This window comes from Chelonoidis abingdonii, chromosome 6, assembly GCF_003597395.2.
Source record: "Chelonoidis abingdonii isolate Lonesome George chromosome 6, CheloAbing_2.0, whole genome shotgun sequence".
Lineage (NCBI taxonomy): Eukaryota > Metazoa > Chordata > Testudines > Testudinidae > Chelonoidis > Chelonoidis abingdonii.
In genome coordinates, this window is record NC_133774.1 from 137,141,967 (window position 1) to 137,162,032 (window position 20,066).

The 20,066-nt window shown below is 47.4% G+C and overlaps 1 protein-coding gene across 5 annotated transcripts in view; it reads left to right on the forward strand.

Annotated features, from left to right (window-relative positions):
- The window catches only part of ELP1 (elongator acetyltransferase complex subunit 1), a 127,267-nt gene that overhangs the window by 12,908 nt on the left and 94,293 nt on the right, over positions 1-20,066 (forward strand). For all 5 annotated transcript variants that reach the window (XR_004374475.2, XM_075067448.1, XM_032786286.2 and 2 more), the window contains 8 exons: positions 9,043-9,123; positions 9,515-9,600; positions 12,810-12,909; positions 14,285-14,375; positions 14,924-15,047; positions 16,471-16,564; positions 17,349-17,579; positions 17,965-18,135. Coding sequence is in view for 4 of the 5 variants with exons in the window: in XM_075067448.1 (XP_074923549.1) it covers positions 9,043-9,123; positions 9,515-9,600; positions 12,810-12,909; positions 14,285-14,375; positions 14,924-15,047; positions 16,471-16,564; positions 17,349-17,579; positions 17,965-18,135 (978 nt within the window). In the remaining variant the exon portion in view is untranslated. The remainder of the gene's footprint in view (positions 1-9,042; positions 9,124-9,514; positions 9,601-12,809; positions 12,910-14,284; positions 14,376-14,923; positions 15,048-16,470; positions 16,565-17,348; positions 17,580-17,964; positions 18,136-20,066) is intronic.

Below are 20,066 nucleotides of genomic sequence, written 5' to 3' on the forward strand. Positions count from 1 at the left end.
CATTATCTCCTGCAAATGTAAACAAACTTGTTTGTCTAAGCATTTGGCTGAAGAAGAAGTAGGACTGAGTGGACTGGTAGGCTCTGAAGTTTCCATCGTTTTGGTTTTGAGTGCAGTTATGTAACAAAAAATTCTAAATTTGTAAGTTGCACCTTCACAATAAAGAGTTTGCACTACAGTACTTGTATGAGGTGAAGTGAAAAATACTATTTCCTTATTTTTACAGTACAAATATTTGTAATAAAAATAAATACTTTGATTTCAATTACAACACAGAATACAATGTACATGAAATACAATACAATGTACACGAAAATGCAGAAAAACATCCAAAATATTTAATACATTTCAATTGCTATTCTATTGTTTAAGAGTGCGATTAAAACTGTGATTAATTTTTTTGAGCTAATTGTGTGAGTTAACGGCCATTAATCAACAGCCCTAGTCTAATTTATTGTGTTCCACAGACAGAACAGGAGGGCCCAAGGTGCCCCAGTGCCCAAGGTCCCTGGATTGGCATGGAATTGATTAGTGACATACACCAAGATAACCCTGGCAAGTGATCAGCATCCCAGGCTGCAAAGGAAGGCAAAAAATCCCAAGGTCACTGCCAATCTGATCTGGGGGAAGATGTCTTCTTCACCCCACATATGGCCTGTTAGACTCTGAGCATGTGAGCAAGAACCAGCCACCCAATCACCTGAGAAAGAGAGTGCTTAGTGCCACCTCAAAGCATCGGCCCACCTCAGCCAATTTTCTATCTCTAGCCATGGCATCTCAGATGCTTCAGAGGAAGGAGCTTGGAAAAAAAAACCCAGAATACTTTGTGAGGGGAATATCCTTTCCTGACCTCTGCAGGTGACCAGCTGAAGCCCTGAAGCATGAGATTTTTTAAGACTATCTGACATGGACCAGGAGTGACTCTAAGAACTGCCAGGCCCTGCCATGCAATTCCACTTGTACTTATGTCCAGCTTTCTCTCAAAATTAAGTTGTTTGCCTGCACAACTCCTACTGGGAAACTTCCAGAACCTCATCCCTCTGATGGTTAGAAACCTTCAGATTTCCAGCCTGAATTTGTTCATGGCCAGTTCATATCTTTTTGTTGTTGTGTCATTATTGTCCTTTATCTTTGATCACTCCTCTTCTCCCTCCCTGTTATCCCCCCCCCCCCCCCCCCGCCCTGATGTATTTATAGAGAGTAGTCACGTCCCCTCTTGACCTTTGTTTTGCTAGGCTTAGCAAACCAAACTCTTCCAGTCTCCCCGCATAAGATAGGCCTTCATTCCCCCGATCACTTATTTGCACCAGTTCCAGTTTGAATTCATCTCTCTTGAACGTGGGTGATCAGAATTGTACAGGCTCCAGATGAGGTCTTACCAGTGCCTTGTAAAATGGCATTACTACTTCTCTCTCTCTCTCTCTCTCTCTCTACTGGATATGTCCTTCCTGATGCATCATTGGATCATATTTGCCTCTTTTGCAACTGCATCACATTGGTGGCTCATTGTCATCCTGTTATTGACCAAGGCACCCAGGCCTCTTTCCTTTTCTGTCACTTCCAGCTGATGAACCCCCACTTGATAGCAGATGTTTGTTTAGACCCTAAATGCATGACCTTGCACTTCCCACTATTAAATTTCATCCCATTTCTGTACGCCAGTTCTCAAGGTCATCCAGGTCTTCCTATATAATATTCCAGTCCTCCTCCATGTTGACGATACCTCCCAACTTTGTATTGGAGAATCATAGAGATGCAGGGCTGGAAGGAACATCAAGAGATCATCCAGTCCAGCTCCCTGTGCAGAGGTGGGGCCAAGTAAACCTAGACCATCCCTGATAAGTGTCTGTACAACCTGTTGTTAAAAACCTCCAATGATGGGGATTCTACAGTTCCCTTGGAAACCTATTGCAGAACTTAAGTACCCTTAGAGTTTGGCTTTTACGGCTATCTAACCACAGTCTCCCTTGCTTCAGATTTAAGCCCATTACTTTTTGTCCTCCCTTCAGTGGACATGGGGAGCAATTGATCAGTCTTCTTTATAACAGCCCTTAACATATTTGAAGACTGTTATCAGGTCTCCCACAGTCATCTTTTTTAGTCCTCTAACTTACCTGTTCGTTCCCTGTTTTGTCTTGTGTTCCTTCTGCCTTGTAAATATTAATTGTGTTGAGCAGGGGTGGGCAAACTTTTTGGTCCAATGGCCACATCAGGGAATAGAAATTTTATGACTGGCCATGAATGCTCACAAAATTGGGATTGGGGTTGGGGAGGGGGTGAGGGGTGTGGGCTTTGGGGTGGGGCTGGGGATGAGGAGTTTGGAGTGTAGGAGAGTGGTCCAGGCTGAGATTGAGGGGTGTGGAGAGTGGGAGGGGGATCAGGGCTGGGGCAGGGGGTCGGGGCATGGTGAGAGGCTGAGGGGTGCAGACTCCGAGCGGTGCTTACCTCAAGCGGCTTGTCCCTTCTCTGGCTCCTAAGCGGAGGCGTCGCCAGGTGGCTCTGCACACTGCCCCATCCACAGGCACTGCCCCTGCAACTTCCGTTGGAGTGTGTAGGAGCCGGAGCGGGACCGTGCCACAGTTTCTGGAGCTGCGTGGTGCGACCCCAACCCTGCGCCCCGGCTGGAGCACTGGAGCAACCCCCGACCCAGCACCAAAGCCGAAGCAGGCTGAGCTGCATGGTGTGGTCCCCCGTTCTGCAGTGGGAGCTCATGGGCCGGCCTAAAACGGATCCGGCCTGCAGGCTGTAGTTTTCTCACCCCTGGTGTTGACTATTTGGTCACCATTAACCTTTTTAAAGAAGACTGAAGCAAAATAGTATTAAATACCTCAGCCTTCTTGATGTCGTCAGTTAATAGCTCTCCTTCCCCACTAAATGGAGGACTAACACTTCCCTTTTCTTTCTCTTGTTCTATAAATATATTAGGAACCTTTTCTTTTTGTCTCTTATCCCTTTACTAGTTGTAATTTACTTTGCACCTTAACCTTTCTGATTTTTGTCCCTCGGTGCTTGAGCTATTGTTGTGTACCCCTTCCTGCAATATGTCCATACTTCCACTTCTTGTAGGGTTCTGTTTTGATTTTCGGGTAATTAGAGAGTTTCTGTATTGGCTCCATATTGGCCTCTTAGTATTTTTCCTATCTTTTCTTCACATGAGGATAGTTTGCAATTGTACCTTTAATATTTTCTCCTTGAGAAACTGCCAGTTCTCTTGAACTCCTTTTTTGTTTAGATTTTCTTCCTCTGGAATCATCAGCAAATTTCATTAGCACACTTCTACTTCTTACACCAAGGTCATGAATAAAAATATTATGTAAAAGTGGACCCAGGGCTGATCCTTGAGGAGCTCCACTAGTAACCTCCCTCCAGTTGTTCAACTTTGAGCACAACCTGTTGCCTTTTTCTTCTTGAGTCAGTTCCTTACTCACCTTACATGTCTTGTATTAACTGTAAAATTCTGCGGTACAATCCAGACCAGTGAGGAACTGCGTCACCCCTGCCCTGCAAATGTGGGTGCCTCCAATTGGTTTGCTGCTGTTACTCCCACCTGGGCCGCTCACAGTCAGATAGCATGCAGGTCCCACTCTGAGTGTATGTGTATAGCTGCAACCTGCAAGCCACACACCAATCACACTCTGGCTTCCACCAGCCTTGGTTACCCACTTGCAGGGTGACCCCAACACACTCCCAGTCCCAGATTTTCTCCCAGAACATGTGTTCTGCTCTGTCCTGCCCTCTCCTGAGCAGTCCAGATATATTAGATCCATTGTCTCTCTAAGAAGATCAGTATACAACAGTCTGCTACTTTAAATGTAGTTCCCCCATTAGCCCAGTTTAACCACAACACGGATTAGTTTTGATTAAAAAATAAAACAAGTTTCTTTATCTACAAAGAGAGATTGTTAAATGTGTACAAGTACAAGGCTTTAATGTCATAAATGGTCACAATAGAAAGGAAGATAAAACACTTCCTAGTACTAAGCAAACTAGACTTGATTCAAGATAAAAATTCTTAACCACATGCTCCTAGGAACAGGGCTGACCAAATTTCAGATCGAGCTCTTTTCCAAAGTCAGATGAGCTGGTTTTAGTTGTCATCTTAGGTGAAAGAGCAAGAGATGTATAAGGAGAGAGAACTTGGGTTGTTTTTATAGTTCAGTCACCTTTTGAAATGCATTTTCCTGAGGGCTGCCTCTAGTTCCTTCCCACTGTGAGGAAGGAGACAAGGAATCCAGCTGTGAAATAAGTTCCATGCTGTTGTTTGCAAAGATGCAGATCTATTTGTTCCTGCCCCACACCCCTTCGTTGCCAAAGAATGTGACCAGTGATGGCCTATCAGCTTCGATGACACTTGGCTAGAGGCATCAGCTTGTCCTTTATCTTTGAGAAACAGGTTTGTTTACCCCCTCCTCAGACTTGTCTAGTAAACACACTTCAGTCATGATTTCAGCTTACGTTCGTAACTTTACATATAACATTGCTACACACGTTTCATCATGGTATTACTGACCATTGAGTTATTAGTTTTCAAGTGATACGTCACAAGGCCTATTGTGTACAAAGATTTATTTAGGGTGTGAATACAGGGGTGCATTCAGTCACAGTCGTAAATAAAAGTATTGAGTAAAATTGTTCTCAAGGCTGATGCTTGGGGAACTCCACTAGTAACCTCTCTCCTGTCCAATAGTTCATCTTTGAGCACAATTGTTTTCCTTTTCCCCTTGAGCCAGTTCCTTTTCTACCTTACAGTTCTTGTATTAATCCCCATGTTCTCTAATTTAACTAATTTGTCATGTAGTCCCATGTCAGATGCTTTACTGAAGTCCAAGTATATTAGATGAAGCAAAAGGCTTGGTTTTTTAAAGGTGCACATGAGAGACCAAAATAAGTGGACAAGTTTTACTCTCCTTTTCTTATGAGCCTCAATGATGAATCAAGGGGAGCTCTCTGGCTCTTCTGAAACATCTGGAGGTCTTAAATGCAAGAAAAAATTATCAGCTTCTTGCTGTATTCTCCCTGGTATGGTCTTTATATTGAGGTCTCAATGCGATTATTGAAGGAACTTCTGCTGGGCAAAGAGGCTGCAAACTCTGCTTGACCCAATCCTACAAGGTGCTGAACATTATCTGCAAAGCACTAAATGTCCTCAACTCCAACTAATTTGAGTAGCAGCATAGTGTTCTTTGTAAAATACTTATAGCACCTGTTCTCCCATAGGAAATTGTGATCTTCTCTACTTATAGGAATTACTGTCAACTTAAAATCTAGTCCAGGGGTCGGCAACCGATGGCACACAAGCCAATTTTTAATGGCACGCGGCTGCCTGCTGGGACTCCACGTGCCATTAAAAATCCTGCTGACGCGGCAAGCCGTGGGGTCCGCGGTCCTGGGCCGGAGTGCCGACTCGAGCGCAGCAAGCCGCTGCCCCCTCCACCACCTTCTCCTAGAGCCCTGCCACCATGTGCACAGCGCTCTGAGGGCTGGGGCTAGGTGCTTCCGCGGGGCAGCATTTGGCTCCATGGGGAGGGAAAGATGCTCCCTGCTCATCCGGAGCCCTGCTGCTGCCACATAGTGCTCTGAGGGGTGGGGCGGGGCGCAGCAGGGCTGCGCGCACGGGGGCAGCGGTGGCAGGGCTCCGGATGAGTGAGGAGCCTCATGGTAAGGGGGCCAGCTCTGGGGCTGGGGGGTTTTGGAGCATGAGCTTTCGTCGGGTGAATACCCAAATTTGTCGGCATGCATGCCCTGATTGGTACCCCACACATACCCAGCCCCTACCACGAAACCTTGCACCCCCCTCACATGCCCCCAGCCCTTGCCTGATCTTGCACCCGCCACATCCCCAGCGCCCCCCCCAATTCCACCCCCACTCTGAGCACCAAACAGGGAGCCCTGACCCCTACCTCACATTCCCACCGTGCACCACACACCCATGGGACGCTGCCCAGGTAAGTGCCCCACACCAACTCCTGCGCCAACCCTGAGCCCCCTCGTTTCAATTCTAGCTCTAGCCAACCCTTCACCCCAGCCCTGTGCTCGGTCCACTCAACTCTCAGATCAGGCAGAGAGGGAAGAGAATGGGCCAGAACCAGGGAGAAGTAGTACCACTGTTGTGGGCAGGGCGCGAGACCCAGACCGCAGCGGGCTGAGCGGTCCGGCCCGGGATCCTGGCTGGCAGGAGCTGAGAGAGGAACCCATGAGCCGGCAGCGGCCTGAGCCACTCAGCCCAGCTGCAATTCTGGGGTTCCCAGCGCCACCAGCGCCACATAGCCGCGTGCCGGTGTGGGGTCTGGCGCCAGACCTTTCCTCAGTGGGGTCCGGCGCAGGCACCGCTCAGCCCACGCGCTGATCTGGGTCCTGGCACAGCCCCACCTGCCGTCGTCTGGGGTTTGGTGCCAGACCCTTCCTAGTTGGGTCCAGCCGCAGGCCCACAGGCTCAAGTGCCGGCCTAGAGTGAACAGAAACCGCAGACCAGCAAGCGGGCTGAGTGGTAGGTGGCGTAAGATCAACATTTTATTTAATTTTAAATGAAGCTCTTAAACATTTTGAAAACATTGTTTATTTTCACATACAACACTATGTGTAGTATATATAATTATAGAAAAGACCTTCTAAAAAACCGTTAAAATGTTTGACTGGCACGTGACCTTAATTAGATAGAATACAATGAGACTTGGCACACCCACTTCTGGAAGTGCCGACCCCTGATCGTAGTCCAGTTTCAAAGTTGAATTTGAGGTAGTGTTCAAGAACTGCTGCCTCTGAGGGTATGTCTGCACTGATGTGGATATTCGATTTCACATAAACCGTTTTTGGTAAAACAGTTATATTAAATTCGACGTGCATGTGGCCCCACTAAGCACATTAATGTCGTGGTGTGCGTCCATGTACCGAGGGTAGCGGTCAATTTCCGCGAGCATGCACTGTGTGCTAATATACTATCACTAGTTCCCAGCAGTCTCCCCCGCCCATTGGAATTCTGGGTTGAGATCCCAATGCATGATGGTGCAAAAACAGTGTCGCGGGTGATTCTGGGTAAATTATGTCACTCAGTCCTTCTCCATGAAAGCAACGGCAGACAATATTTCGCCCCTTTTTTCCCTGGATTGCCCTGGCAGGCGCCATAGCACAGCAACATGGAGCCTGTTTTGCCTTTTGTCACTTGTCACCGTGTGGTGTACTGGATGCCGCTGACAGAGGCGGTACTGCAGTGCTACACAGCAGCATTCATTTGCCTTTGCAAGTAGCAGAGATGGTTACCATCCCTATTGCACTGCCTGCCATTGTAAATTGGCGATGAGATGACAGTTATCAATCATTTTGTACCATCTGCTGCTGTCATGGGTGCTCCTGGCTGGCTCGCTGAGGTTGGCCGGGGGCGCATGGACAAAAATGGGAATGACTTGCCGGGTCATTCCCTTCTTTATGTTTTGTCTAAAATAGAGTCAGTCTTGCCTAGAATATGGGGCAAGTCTACTAGAGAGCCAGAGAGCACAGCCGTTCTGGGTCAGAGCCCAGAGATCTCTGCAGAAATGATGAGCTGCATGCCATTCTAGGGTGGCCCCTGCAACAACCCACCCATTGCTCCTCTTCCCCAACCCTCCTGGGCTACCATTGCAATGTCCCCCATTTGTGTGATGAAGTAATAAGGAATGCAGGAATAAGACTTTAGCGAGATAAAATGAGGGAGAGCTAGTCTGCTGTGATAGTCCAGGCAGGACATTAAAGGGTGGGGTGAGAGGAAGGCAGCCTCCCACTGCTATGATTAGTCCGGGAGTACAGAATCTTTTCTTTAGACATGAAAGGGGAGTTGGGGGGTGCTGATGCAGCTCAGGCTCCAGCTGCTATGATGAGGACAGTTACCAAGCATTTGTACCATCTGCCAGGAATGACAGGGAGTCATTCCCGTTTTTACCCAGGCGCCCCCGGCCAACCTTACTGAGGCCAGCCAGGAGCACTCATGGGATGATGACGGTTTTCCACCATTTTGTACGTCTGCCATCAGGGAAGGAAGGGGAGGGGATGCTGCTGTTCACCGTCGCAGCACCGCGTCTACTAGCAGCATGCAGTAGACATATGTGACATTGAAAAATGGCAAGAAACGATTTTTTCCTCTCTTCTTTCACGGGGTGGGAGGGTGGTAATTGATGAGAATATACCCTGAACCACTGGGACATGGTGTTTGACCTACAGGCATTGGGAGCTCAGCCAAGAATCAAATGCTTTTCGGAGATTGCGGGGACTGTGATAGCTGGAGTCCTCAGTCCTCCTCCCTCCCTCCATGAGCGTCCATTTGATTCTTGGGTTTCCGTTACGCTTGTCACGCAACACTGTACTGAGTCCCTGCTGTGGCCTCTGTTTATCATAGCCTGGAGATTTTTTCAAATGCTTTGTGTTTCGTCTTCTGTAACGGAGCTCTGATAGAATAGATTGTCTCCCCATACAGCGATCAATCCATATCTCCCATACGTCCATGCTGGAGCTCTTTTGGATTTGGACTGCATCGCCACCCATGCTGATTAGAGCTCCACGCTGCGCAAACAGAAATGAAATTCAAAAGTTCAAGGGCTTTCCTATCTAACTGGCCAGTGCATCAGGAGTCAATTGGTTCAATCCAGAGCGGTCACAATGGTGCACTGTGGGATACTGCCCAGAGGCCAATACCGTCGATTTGCAGCCACGCTAACCCTAATCCGACATGGCAATACCGATTTCAGCGCTACTCCTCTCGTTGGGGAGGAGTACAGAAACCGGTTTAAAGAGCCCTTTATATCGATATAAAGGGCCTCGTTGTGTGGACGGGTGCAGAGTTAAATTGGTTTAACGCTGCTAAATTCAGTATAAATGCGCAGTGTAGACCAGGCCTGAGTCTCCCTGCCAGTTTTTGTGGCTTTACAATCATATTTTCTTGTTATTGAGAGTGATATCTTTTCCCCTCTCCTTTTGCTACATGACAAACAGGGGAACTGAATTCAACCTTCTCTCTGACACTGGAGAATACCACACACGTAATTTTTAATCTTGGCTTGTATGTTTACCATGCAGGTCAGCAAACTCTTATAATGATGACAAAGGACTTTGAACCAATTACTGAAAAGGAGATCCACCAGGATGACTTTGGGGAAGGTGAGTTGTTGCAATGAACAGACATTCAAAAGTATTTCAATGTTATCTCATAAAAATGAATGAAATGAACAAACAGACCTGCATGAACTCTGCCCAGGAGGCAGCAGGATACTACTGTCAGGTTAGTAGATTGTGGCTGAGTGTCAATATTTTTCTTGGCAGCAGAGGCTCTAAATGTGCCAAACCTGCTGCACAGTTACCCAGCTGCTGCAGTGCTGTTAGCCACATGTATCGCTAGGAAATGCATCCCACAGAATAGCTCTAAGAGCTTGTCCTCTAAAAGCCTGCACCATGGGCTAGGAAGGCATGCTGCCTTGGGGTTCTATTTATCTGTCAAACTGCATGGTGTCATTTTGTAAGTCTTCAGATACTGCAATTGTCTCTCCTGCAGGAAAGTTCATCACTGTTGGTTGGGGCAAAAAGGAGACACAGTTCCATGGATCAGAGGGCAAACAGGCAGCTCATCGCAAGCAAATGGTACTGCACTGACATATGAGGTCTCTATGCTGCCCGGATGGGACAGCTATACAGAGAGAGCTATCGTCTTTCCCTCTGTGCTATGCAGACGCTCCTGCTTCTTCCCTGGCATTCTGTCCTTATTTCTACCCGTTTCTTTATCATCTAATTTGTTCACTTGATTTAAGTCAAATACTTTTTCCTTCTCTCTACTTCAGTAATGCAGTGTTGAATGCCTGTAATGCTCACTTAGCACTGACAGGTTAGGAGTGGTTTTCAAACACAGTAGGCAGCACAAATAGTGCTGCCTGGAGTTCCGCTTGCCCAATGCTTCCCATTATAAGACCCTCTCTTCAGTTGCTTATATCTTTGCCAAACTTTAACTGTTTGCATTGAAACTTCCATGCCAGGTGTCTGCCACAGGATTTTTTTTTTAAAGTTTCACCTAAAATGGTTCAGCTGTTTTTCTGAGAACGAGATTGGGAAGAGTATTTTGTTTTACTCAAGTTTTTAAAAAGTATTTACAGCTGTTTCATTGACAAACTATAGCACCCCAAACTTTGGGGCACAAACTTGAAATTTGGCAAGGCATTTGTGTCCGGCATGTGCCTTTTGCTGTTTCCATGAAAATTCACCAAAATTGGTCAAGTTATAAACCTTCGGGAAGTCTTATTTCACACTTGTTAAAGTGCAGCAGCTAAATTCTCTGGAGATGCTGTTTGCACTGAGCATTCTCTGTCCCCTCATAGCTCCTACATGACAACTGGGCTGCACATACACCATTCCAGGCTTCAGGGTCTGAGCAGGACTTTCCCTACAATTGCTGTCCCTGGCTGAATGGGGCTGCTATGGCACGAGAGCTGAGAGCAGGGATATTGTGTCCTTTGGGGGGTCCAGGGAGTGTGGAGCAGTAAGCAACCTGACTTGAGCGCAGAGGGACGAGAGTTGGGTGGGGAGGTGGTAGATTGGTGCAAGAAGCTAATGCGAGGCTGGGGAGGTGGGGGAGACTGATATAGGACAAGGAGTTGGGAGTGCTTTAAGCTGGCTGGGCAAGGAGACTGAGACAAGGTGCCTGGGGGAATAGACTGGAGCTAGCATGAGGGGAAGTCTGCGACTGGTTTGGGGTGCCCCCAGGGGGAGGTGAGGGCTGGCTGGGCAAGGAGACTGGGCCTGGAACGTGGAAAATGGAGAGCAGTGGAGACTGGCACTGGGAGACAAACTGGGACAGACTGGAGAGTACAGAGCAGGAGGGGGGTCAGGCTTTGGGGGAAATGGGCAGAAAGGTCTTTGCCCACTAGAGCATGCTCCCCTCCTGAGCCCGGAATGGAGCTCAGGGTCCCTGAGTCTTATCATTTCTCTATCAGCAAGTATCTGAAACCCACTGGCAAAGTGGCTGGTCCCAGTTGCAGCTCAGAGTTACGAACACCTCGGGAATGGAGGTGGTTTGTGATTCTGAACAAAAGTTTATGGTTGTTCTTTTAAGAGTTTACCACTGAACATTAACTTAATACAGCTTTGAAAGTTTACTGTGCAGAAGAAAAATGCTGCTTTCCCTTTATTTTTTTAATAGTTTATGTTTAACACAATGCTATACTGTATTTGTGTGCATGCGCATGTGTGTTTGTCTGCTGCTGTCTGATTGTGTAATTCTGGTTCAAAATGAGGTGCGTGTGGTTGAGTGGTCAGTTCGTAACTCTGGTGTTCATAACTCTGAGGTTGTCCTCTACTGCTAACAGTTACTCAGTTTACGTTTTAGAGGTCTATGCTGTGGGTCTACGCTTCCAGCCCTCTGATGGCATGTGTGGGTGTCAAATTCAGTGTGATGTCACATGGTGGAATTTTTTTTTCTATTTACTTTTTTAAATCCTAGGAAATAACACAAACAAAACTAAGTTAAAGAAACACTAAGATGGTAAAGTCAAGCACTCAAGAGTTATGAAAAGCCAGAATGAAGGGTACCTGTACAGCCTTAACTCTGCTCCCTTGTATGTTTACATTATGATACTGTCTTTAATTACATGATCACATACAGTTTTTTCCACAGGACCTCTGTCTTATTCAGCGTACAGGATGGACAGTGGTGACTTAATGAGAGCTAGTCAATATTTTATTTTAGCCACATAATTCAATGTGTGTCTCAGGCTTTATTTTTTTTCGCACTGTTTGAACTCTGCTATGAAGATGAAATTCTGAATTTCCTCCTGGGCTCTTCTTTGGCGCTTCATCACCAAAGTGAGTGCTTCCCAAACATTAACAAATGTATCTTCACAGCACCCCTGTGAGATGTGCAGTGTTATTGGGAATTGAGGCACAGATTAAAGCCAAAAGATTCCACTAATTTTGGATGCCCAGTTTGAGAGACTTGAGGCATGATTTTTCAGCCTACATACTATTGTATAGTGCTTCGTATGTTCACAGCACAGCTCCTGTTAACCTGAGTTACAGCTGTGAGTGCTCAGCACTTCTGCAGATCAGACCCCAGGGTCTCAAGTTCAGGGTCCCAGAAAATGAGGAGCACACAGTTAGTGATTGATCACCTCTTAATGTTTTGGTGCTTTGCCCGGCATCACACAAGAACCCTGTGGCAGACGGAGGGATAGAATCCTCTTCTCCAGAGTGGCATTCAACTGTTCTAACCAGAAGACCAGCCTTTCTCTTTCTGCAGTTCCCTACCTCATTCGCTGCACGCCTTCAAACTTCTGCAACCCATCAGACAGGGTCCCACAGACAACAGCCCCCTTCACTACACAGCCCTGGTTCATCCCTAGAGCACAGTCTGTCCTGTTCACTGAAAAAGTGAGGAGACCTGTGGCTAAAATGGATTTGATTGTCATTAAAAGCTGTATCATAATGCAGGCGCACAAGGGGGCCAAATTAAGGTTGCGTGGACAATCTTCAGATGCATCTGAAGAAGTGAGGTTTTTTACCTACGAAATATGCCCAAATCTGTTAGTTTTTAAGATGCCACTGGACTCGTCGTTTTTGCGGGTACAGACTAACATGGCTAGCCCCCCAAGTCTTATTACTGGCATTTCCTAACTGTTGAGTGCTTAACTTTGCCACCTTAATGTTCTTTTAACACCTGTTCTTGTTGTTGTTGATGTAATAAACTACATAATGGACTTGCAAAGGGCAGGGGCAGCCAAGAGCTTTCTGTAGCCAAAGGCCATTTCAGCAGCAGCCATTTCAGACTTGCACCTGATCCTTTGGTTTTTCTTGTATAACTTCAGGAAGTGCCACCTGCTTCATCCTCTGATGATGGCCGACCCCGAGTCACCTGGAGAGGAGATGGGCAGTTTGTAGCAGTGAGCGCTATTTGTCCACAGACAGGTATGGGATTAACTGATCTAGAAAACCTGCCCAGCCCTAAATTGAAGTGTTTACCTGTGCTGGTGTGGGAGGCTGTTACCAGTTTATCAAGATGGCAAAGCCGCCTTACTTTGTCATATTTAGTAACTGGCAATTAAAGAAAAAAGCTGAAGGTTTTTCCTTCCATTTTGAGCCTAGTGTTCAGTATAGATGGGTCTGAGTCAAACTCTCGACCTGAAACACCCCTGTGCAGGAAACGGGGGCCCAGATTCTGACTTCACAGCTCTGCTCTTTCTCACTTTCCATTGACCTAATTTTCTGTCTCAGAGATTAGCCAAGGTCAGAATTGGTGTGATGGCTATTGCACAAGAGGGGTGTTATTTTATGCTGCATCCTGGAAAGCAAGGCAGTGGCTAGAATTGCTGGTGTGGTTTTTTTCGCCCTTTCACTCCTCCCTGTCACAGGCTAGGAGCAAACTTTTGAAACCATGCTCTTCTGAAAACAAACCTTCCCAAACTGCTCCTCTTGCCCGTTAGAAACACCCAGTTTATGTGGCTTTTGGCTTGGTTTCCAAGCATATTGGGGAGTATCACGACTTGCTATCACTGGCTGATACTTCACTTGTTTGGATCAAAACCTCAGGTGCTGGGTGCTGGCTGATAACACTGAGTTACAGCTGTGTCCCTACACAATTGTGATGCCAACAGAACGTCCTAGCTTATACAACCAAAGTGTGCAATTTAGGCTGCCTTCTGCAGGGCCAGACCTCAGCCTCCCCCGTCTGTTATCGGGGGCGGGGTTGTGCATTCTGTCAGAACATGGAACTGTTACCAGAGAAGCTGGTCTTCCAAACCGTTTGGATTTTGATCCTCATTTATTTCAAAAGTCAGCTGGCCCCTGGTCTCGTTTGAGACCACGCACACAAGGAGTTAATGTAGCACATCAAGCTTTCTTTTCATTGTGACTGGACCATAACTGTTCAGTGCATCTCAGAATGCAAAAGAAGTCATTTTTGGAGTCGGAACTCTCAGAAATGCAAGGAAATGTGAAACGCAGAGTTATTTGGGAAGTCTGAGTATAGAATGCGCATGACAAACTCCAAGCAGAGGAGTTATTTTGTGGCGCTTTAAGCAGGAGAATGGTCACAATCAGACTGTCCAACCTTGCGCATAGTCACTCACAGCTGTGTCATATTGTAAGCTGCACAGCAATTCCAGTGAGCCTGTCTGCAGCTGCCATTATCTGTGAGGGTGCCAGTACTTCACATTTGTGCTCTGAGTCTTCAGGAGGAAGTTGTCCCTTTCCACCCCCACCTCACCCCACTAAAAGCAGAGGACACTTCTCCTGAGTTTCCTGTTCCCCGCCACCCCCACGCTCTTACTGTTGTCTCGTGTAGGGGCCCGGAAGGTCAGAGTGTGGAGCAGAGAGCTGGTCTTACAGTCGACAAGTGAGCCTATCTCAGGACTAGAACAAGCACTGGCCTGGAAGTGAGTAATGAGCAGCCTGTGTTCCTGGTGGATGGGGTTGGGTTTTGTTCACTGGCTGTGGGGTTTCCTCAGCATCTGTCAGAGCCTGAAGGATCCTTACGCTCCTTTGTTTTCCTGCTTTGAGCTGCCCTCCTTCTGGTCAAACATGTAAGGAGGAAGAGCCGTTTAGAGCCAGACATTTCTGTTTCCCAGGACCTCCCCTTCCCCTCCCGTCCCCCTGCTCAGGAGGTAAGACGAGAGCTAGTAGGAGAGGTTAGGCCCTGTGTATAGTCTTATAGCAACACCATACCAGGCTGGCTCAGCTTTGGGAGGGACAGCAGCACTTATCCTCTCCTGTACTAATTATTTCTACAGTAGTGTTGTGAACCCTGAGTAAGGTCTGTGTGGCGGTGCCAAGAGCCTTGGCTGTGGGCCTGATAAGAGCACATGCTCTGCTGCTCCTTGCGTTTGTGTGCTTCTGGGCAAGGGCAAGCAGCTAGATGCGTTCCTTACCTTAAATCTGCAATCAGTTGTGGTCACTCATGCATTACCCCTGCATTTATTTTAAGGCCCTCTGGAAGCCTGATAGCCTCCACACAGGAGAAGCCCAATAAGCATGATGTTGTCTTCTTTGAGAAAAATGGTCTCCTTCATGGGGAATTCACCCTCCCGTTTCAGAAAGGCAAAGCCAAGGTAGGTGAGGGGTCCAGGCTGTCGCCCTCCTGTGTATGCAGTGCTTGCTGCTCCTTGGTGTGGAGACCTGTCTGCTGAACATGAAGGGTTGTGGTCAGTAGTTATGGGCCCAGATCTGAATAACCCCAAATCTAGAGTAGTCTGGATCCAGATTTCAAATTAGCTGCTAGTTCCCATCTTGATAGTGAGCTGAATCTAAACTGCAGATCCAAATTTGTGTCTAGCTCTGATCTCTGCAGACTGGGCTCTTCGTTGCCTTTAGTCATTGACAGACTTGCCCCGAATCTACAGAAAGATAGGGGAGGTAGGAAGCACCAATTTGTGACTCTTTACAAGAGAGGTTATGTGAAAGAGTCCTTTGTAGTATGCACGGGTGCCCTTGTTGACTCCAGCTGGGCACTCAGCACCCTGGGAAATTCAGCCTTCTTTAAAATCAGGCTCTTATCTCTCTCTTGGTCACAGACTGCTTAGGAGCAGGAGCAGAACAATGGGCTCAACCCATCTCCCACTGAAGACAGTGGAAGGCTTTCAGTGGCAGCACTGGAAGCTGGACCAGGCCCTGTATTTTTAAGTGCTCTCTCTACTGAGGAGACGGCAGCCTCTCCAGAGGCTCTAGCATTTGATCACCAAGATCTCCTGGAGACAACGCTTCCAGCCTCTGGACGGCCTCGCCCCAGATGGGAAGGAGGCTCTGTTTCAGCCTCACCACTGTTTCTTGAAGCTGGGATGAGGTTGCAGGCGATGCGTGGGAAAGAGTAAGATCTAAAATAGGGCAAGGCACGACTGTTGTGTGAATGGAGAGTGTGAGACTCCTCACTGAGGCCACGTCTAGACTACGCGCCGGATTGGCGCGTTAAAATCGATTGCTCGGGGATCGAAATATCGCGTCTGGTCTGGACGTGATATCTCGATCCCAGAGCGTGCTTAGATCGATTCCGGAACTCCAGCTAGACGACCGGACTTCCGGATTTGACACAGCGAGCCACGCGGATCGATCCTGCGCGGTGAAGACGGGTGAGTAAATCGATTTTAGATATTCGATTTCAACTACGCTATTCTCGTAGCTGAAATTGCGTATCTAAAATCAATTTAATCTCGTAGTGTAGACCTGGCCTGGGCTTGCTTAAGCTGTTCCCTCCCTCAGGCACTGTGCAGCGTGTATAAGAGGTTCTACTTAATGCTCCCCTTAGTTTCCTGAGACAGGGCTGGGGTCTACCATCTTAAATTCATGCCTGGGGGATTTCCTGCCATAAGCTTTATAATATGTTACTGCCTTCTGTTACCTGCAATGGTGTGCTCCCTTGTATGCTATCTGGGCAAGGAGGGAGCCAACCACCATTTTTAAGCTTGAGTAGATGATTCTGACACGGTGGTCTGCCTCGTGTATGGACAGAAACACCAATGAGAGACTCTGTCTCATCAGGTTAATGAGCTGCTTTGGAACTTAGACTCTACGATCCTGGCAGTTTGGTTGGAAGATGTTAAGAAAGAAAAGAACTCTGAGACAAACACCTATGGTAAGAATACTTTCAGTGCCCCGGCTGCCCCCAAGTGCACGTTAATTAGGAGGTGTGGAGAGGCAATAAGTCAGAAGACATGGAGAGATTCTGCTCAGTGGTCTGAGATGCCTGTGCAAGGTCAGGAGAAACTGCACTAGTTCACTAGATTTTGCTCAGGCATTGTCCAGGCCAGCTGCTTTGGAAGCAATGCCAAAGCTCACTGCCCATCAGTGGGCTTCTGAAATAGCTACGCCAGTGCGTGAAGAGCCCCCAGCCCTTAATGCTAATGTTCCCTTGGGGAAAGGTCTTTTGTGAGGAAGAGGAGGGGCACAGATGTTTTAGGTTCTTTTTGGCAGATTTTGAGGTCAGGATCACTTTGTGCTGGGTGCTACACAGAAACAGTAAGAGACAGCTCCTGGCCCAAGGAGCTCACCATCTTAATAGGCAAGATAGAGGTTGGGAGACAGGAAGGGTGGTTATCCTGCCTGTACAGATAGCAAAGTGACTGGGCTCTGGTCACATAGAGAGTCTGGTGGAACAAGGATTGAACCTGGATCGCTTGTGTTAACCCCAAAGCTAGTCTTCCTCCCTGGAACACAGGGTGACTGAAGCTTAGACAGTCCGAAGGGCTGGTGAAATAATCTTTGGCAGTGGCCATGACTGAGATAGGACCTGAGCCACAGCATTCAGCTAAAACTGCTGGATCCTTGCAAGCTGGATAGGAGGATGTGGCTGGGTGCTAGGTGTGATCTTACTGCCCCAGCCCCCATGCAGTGTGTAATGACTACATTTCTCTGTGTAGTTCAGCTCTGGACAGTAGGGAACTATCACTGGTACCTGAAGCAGAGCCTGCATTTTGGCAGCGCTGAGAAAAGCCAGCTTGTGTCACTGCTGTGGGACCCTGAGATCCCATATCGACTGCACGCACTCTGCAGGGGATGGCACGCCCTCTGCTACGACTGGCACTGGAGCACGGACTGCAGCACTGGGGAGGAGAGCCACCTTGTGGCCAACGTGGCCGTTATTGATGGAGGTGATTGTTGGAGGCCAAGTCAATGAGTGGGGATGGAGGGGGAATGTGTTAGATGTTTGTGTGTCTGGTGTTTAGCAGGTGTCTGTCTGGGGCATTGCAATGCTTGAGTGCTGCTTCTCTCACTTAGGGACATGATAAAAGACACTAGTGTGTGGGAGAGCTCCCTCCTTCAGGGCTAAATCCAAAGCCCCTCAGAGTCCGCAGGAGCTGAATTAATGGGCTTTCAATCAGGGCCTCAGTGAGCAGAGCAGCCCTTCTTTGTACCCCTCCCCACCCTCCAAGCCTCCTCTTCCTCTGGCAGTGTTGCTGTGTCTGTTACAGTCTGAGTCAGAGCTGGAGTTGCAGTTGGGGGATGGTGCATAGCCTGATTTTTCTATTTCCTCAGATAAGGTGCTGGTAACCGCCTTCCAGCATTCTGTGGTGCCTCCTCCCATGTGTACCTTCCAGCTCCAGCTCCAGCAGGCAGTGAACCAGGTCGCATTCCACACAGACCCCACAAAGAGCGCAGACCTTGCTGTCCTCGACGCCAGCAACAGGATCTCCATTTACAGAGTTGGTGTGTGTTTTCTTTTTCTCTCAGTTCCTGGGTTTGCTGCACCTCTGCTCCCTCCATGGTCTTCTCAAGGGTGTCCTTTGAGGTCTCAGACCTCCAAGTGACATGTCTATATGAGTAGGGACTGTGTTCCTCTCCCTCCAGATAAAGGATCTAGGCTTGTTGTCCCCTGCAGTTCACTCTGCTATCCCAGCAAGTCTGACATGAGTGCAGCACCTGTGGCTCACTCTCTCTCAGCACAGTGAGCAGCCAGCTTTCACAGAGCATTTATTGTATGTAGAACAGAAGAATTACAGAGAAAACAATCCTAAAGAAACGTTCAGTTTACCCACACACTGAGGGACACTCAGTTAGTTCAGCACAAGCTCTTTTACAGCACAAGCTGTTTCTTTGTCATCTGGACTTCTTGATCCGGGTCTGATCCAGCCTATGCAGCTCCTCCCAGGGGATGATACTTCTCTGGAGTTGTTTGCTTGTCCCAGGATTTTAGTCTGGGAATTTAGTGTAGCAAAATCTCATGCCGTGAGTGAGTCAGTAACAGAGGGGTCAGGGAGGAGTCATTTGATTTGTAAAAACCTACAGAATCATAATTTCAGTGGTTTCTACCTCTGTGATGTGGTAGAGGAGACTTGCTGACATCCCACCTACCCCCACTCCTAGCTTCATGTCTTGCAGTTGGAAATTTTGATAATAGTGTCATTGGATATGGGTCAAGTTGGGTGTCTTTCGAAAGCTTTCTCCCACAAATACAATGGTACCAAGCATGACAAACCTAGAATAATCATGTAGATATATAGTTCAGAAAATGTTTACAAATAAACTTATTTTAATTCTACTTTACCACAAGGATGCATTGCTTATGTTTAAGTAAAAAACAACCCTTAGTAATTCTAGGGAAGTTAACCTTTATTCATCAGTCTTCATCCATGTTGTCTCCTCTGGGGCACCACTGCTAGACACGTTGTCACACTGATCCTCATCTGCGCTGCGCTTGCATGTGTCCGTGTAAAGCGGTTTGCTCTCAAACATTTGTAGGGTGGTGAGCATCTGGTCTTTGCACACACACACGTGATTAGCTGAAGGATTGATGTAGGAGTGTGTGCTATTTCACACACAACTGCTGTAATGAGTCCATCCAGGCCTGACTGGGGAGGGTAGTTCTGGATTTGCTCAGTCATCCTGGAGTTTGCTCTCTTGATAGCAGGTATAAATGCACCCTCTTGTCTGGGGCAATTTTTCTCTATTTGTCTGTTTCTTGGAAAACATCTAGCAGTGTAGCTCTGCAAGTGTCATAATGGTGATCCTCAAATGTTAAGCTCAGCATATGAACTTTTCCAGTGCATTTATGACCTCATCAGCAACAGCCTTAGCTGTACCGAGCACCTTCAAAGTGAGGAAAGAGTCTTCAGATACTGAATCAAATGGCTTCCAGTAAGATAATTTGGTCTTTCCAGCCAATCTTCCAGTAGTGTCACTAGAAATCTTAGCATAGAAACCTTGCAGTGTAGCAGGGTTTAACAGTCTGGGTGACAGGAACATGTCTTTGAGCGCTATACAGCAATTCTGTTCCCCAGCAGCAGGCACAAAACCAGAATCTTGTGGAAGTCTTGAGTAGCATCTCAGAGAGAGTACTGGAATAGCTGTGTCTCGTGCAAAAGTATGGAGTTTGGTGGCACTGATGGCATGCAAGAAGCTCTGTCAGCCTCCTCATGGGAACTATGAAGAAACTCCACTGAACAATGTGAGGCAAGACAGCAGCTTCGTTATGCCACGTGACAACAAAATTCTTGGAACAATTCTTCACATGCTGAAGCATTTTTCCTGCAAGGTATGCTGTTAACTCATCCTTCTTGTGGGTATGAAGTGGTACATTGTGACATTGGAGGTGTTCTTGGAGTCAGTAATTTTGCATTGGACAGGTGCAGTGCCACGGA